The sequence below is a fragment of the Mastomys coucha genome, unplaced genomic scaffold (genome assembly GCF_008632895.1).
Source record: "Mastomys coucha isolate ucsf_1 unplaced genomic scaffold, UCSF_Mcou_1 pScaffold22, whole genome shotgun sequence".
NCBI classification, from domain to species: Eukaryota; Metazoa; Chordata; class Mammalia; order Rodentia; family Muridae; genus Mastomys; species Mastomys coucha.
The window spans coordinates 213,693,229-213,696,340 of record NW_022196905.1 but is presented as its reverse complement, the minus strand read 5'-3'; the positions used below and the strand labels follow the sequence as shown (position 1 = coordinate 213,696,340).

Below are 3,112 nucleotides of genomic sequence, written 5' to 3'. Positions count from 1 at the left end.
AGGAGGAGGAGGAGGAGGAGGAGGAGGAAGAGAAACCAAGTGTGGTAGTGGAGCAGTTCAGCCTCGTACTCTAAGGGAAGCTAAGGGAAGCGAACTGGAATCAAGGCCAACTTGACCTACGTAGGGAGTTCCAGACTTCCAGGACTACATAGACCCTGTCTCAAAAACAAAACAAAAAAAGAAACAAAAAACTCTCTTTCCCCTGCCTTCCCAAACAAAAAACACCCCAACTTCAACATCCTGTAGTTCTGCTACTGCTGCCTCCCTGCATCTTACAAATCCTCTGAGGTTGGAAATTGATAAGTGACCACTCCGCGCCACCAAGAGAGCGCCACCAAGCTCTCCACCCCCTAGAATAGTGAGTCCAGGATCCAGGACTCAGCAGTGTGTTCACCATCCCTCAAACCTGGATACTACAAGACACTCCCATCCCGTCACCTCCAGCGTGTCAGAGGAGTGAATCATTTTCTCCTTCCAGCTGCCCATGGCTACAGGTAGGCTGGGCGGTAACTCGTCCCCTGGCCCCGCAGCCTGCATTCCCAGGCAGGACAAGGGACACCAGCCACACAGTTCCCGTCCCCACGCAGCCGCTTGCCTGTCGGGCTGTGGACGCTCCATCACCGGACAGGGATAGTTCAGTCTGGCTCTGCTCGATTCAGGCTCCGGGCTATGCTCGAGATGGCTCTGCTCCAGCAGGCTCCACTCACGAGTTGTATGCGGAAACTCTAGAGGCGACTGGCGACCGTGAGCGAGCAGCTGCCCGCGCCAGCCCTTTAAGTACGCGGGTCACGTGGTGGCCGCCCAGCTGAGCCGGCGTTCTCGCTGCGGTTGCAACATCCCGCCCCGAGGCGGGTTGGCCTGGCCTGTTAGGGGGGGGGGGATAAATCATATGACTCTGGCAAGTCTGTTACAAAAAATAAATAGATAAATGGAGGGGGGGGGAGAGGGAGAGAGACAGAGACAGAGAGACAAAGAGAGAGGCAGAGACAGAGAGACAGAGACAGAGACAAAGAGAGGCAGAGACAGAGAGACAGAGACAGAGAGACAAAGAGAGAGGCAGAGACAGAGAGACAAAGAGAGAGAGGCAGAGACAGAGAGACAGAGACAGAGAGACAAAGAGAGAGGCAGAGACAGAGAGACAGAGACAGAGAGACAAAGAGAGAAAGGAAATAAGAAAAAGAAGAAGAAATCTGAGTGAGTTGACCCTTGGCAGATTTTGGGTCCTTTCCAGAACTCTTTACTCAGTGACAGGAAGACAGAAATAACCCTTCAGGAATCTTGATTGTTCCAGAACTAGAAGACAATCCTAGACGTGAGATGTTGGTGGGTAAACCCAGGGATTGACCACCCTAGCCCCGAGTCTACCTGAGTCAGTTTTCCTGGAACTCTAAGGATAGCTGTTTTTCTCAATCCTTTATGTACACAGTCCTGTTTGGTTTGCTAACACCTGCCTTGACTAACTTTTCTATGGTTCATCCCAATATATCACAGTCGGGGGATAGATAACTCCAGTTTTACAGGTGGGGAATCTGAGCTAGAGGATGAAGTGCTCTGCCCAGGGTCTCATGGAGTGCAGCACCGGAGAGTGTCTGGCTCCCTCTTCCGTGCTCTCCTAGAACCTGGTCCATTACCTTGACTTCCTGATGCCTAGATCTGGGAGACTTTGAAGTCAGGACACATCTACCACTGAAGTTTAACAGGGTAGGGCTTGAACAAGCACCTTCTGAATTCCTGGTGAGCTGGACCCTTCAGTACAGGACAGAGATTACACAAACATACTGGGTGGCTCTTCAAAGCCTCCATAGTTCTGTGTGTCCTTTTTTGTTGTTGTTAAAAGTATTTACTTCTAGGGTTGGGGATTTAGCTCAGTTGTAGAGCGCTTGCCTAACAAGCACAAGGCCCTGGGTTCGTTCCTCAGCTCTGGAAAAAAAAAAAGGTATTTACTTCTTAAAATACTTCTTTAAAAAGTACTTACTATTTGCCAGGTAGTGATGGCACATGCCTTTAATTCTAGCACCCCGGAGTCAGAGGCTGGCAGATCTCTGTGATTTTGGGGCCAGCATGGTCTACAGAGTGAGTTCCAGGACAGTAGAGGCTACACAGAGAAACCGTGTCTGGAAAAGACAACAACAATGAAAAAACTATTATTTATTTTATGTGTGTATGTGCGTGTGTGCGTGTGTGTGTGTGTAGGCCCAAGTATATGTATGTATGCATTCATGCCACCTGCATCCAGGTGCCAGAGAAGGTCAAGAGAGGGCACTGAATCCCCTAGAACTTGGAGTTCTAGGTGGTAGTGAGGTGCCCATGTGGGTGCTCAGAACTGAATTCAGGTCCTCTATAAAGGCAGCAAGTACTGCCAACCACGGGCCACCTCTCCAACCCCAAAATGACTTTTGATGTCAACAAAGATTTCATTTTTTGTTTCTTTGTTTTGTTAATCCTGAGATTCTCCAGAAAAACCAACCCCAACATTTTGGGCCAAACTAGAAGCAAGCTTTAAATATTAAATACTAACCAAGGGATGGACTTTGGCCAGGTATGTTTTCTGGGATTTCCCAGCTGAAAGTGGCCTTGAGCCTCATGTTGCAGGGGTTTGACAAACCTACAGGCCCCGTACTTTCCCATGAGGCTTTGTTATGTTCCCATGAACTACAACTCCCAGCATTTGGGTAATTACCTCTGGTGTTCCTGGGCAGGTGGAACTTTTCTTTTCTTTTTCCCCTCCCCAAAACAGGATTTTTCTGTGTAGTTCTAGATGTCCTGGAACTCACTTTGTAGACCAGGCTAGACTCAAACTCAGAAGACCAAGCAAAGCTCAAACTCAAAAGATCTGCCTGCTTCTGCCTCCCAAGTACTGGGATTAAAGGCCTGTGCTACCACAACTCGCTCTTCTTCTGTTTTTAAGGCTAAAATGTTAAGGTTGTAAGTCCTCGGCTCTGAGAGAAGGAGAATGGAGGTCAGCAACTGCCCATCAAGGGTTGATTCCCCACAAAGGGAAATGCGATGGCCAAGTCTCACTTGCATGTACTCAAGAATCTGTGGCACACGGTAAAGAAAGCTGCCATCACTCTACTACGGGAAGAAGTGACAACAGAATAGCAGCTCATAA

General features: G+C 48.8%; 1 protein-coding gene across 1 annotated transcript in view; it reads right to left on the bottom strand.

Moving 5' to 3' along the window:
- Hmox1 (heme oxygenase 1) overlaps positions 1–764 on the bottom strand; it is a 6,984-nt gene extending 6,220 nt beyond the window's left edge. Inside the window, exon 1 of the mRNA XM_031340345.1 lies at positions 596–764. Within this exon, the coding sequence (XP_031196205.1) occupies positions 596–618 (23 nt within the window). The 5' untranslated portion in view covers positions 619–764. The remainder of the gene's footprint in view (positions 1–595) is intronic.
- Between the last annotated feature and the right edge of the window lie 2,348 nt (positions 765–3,112).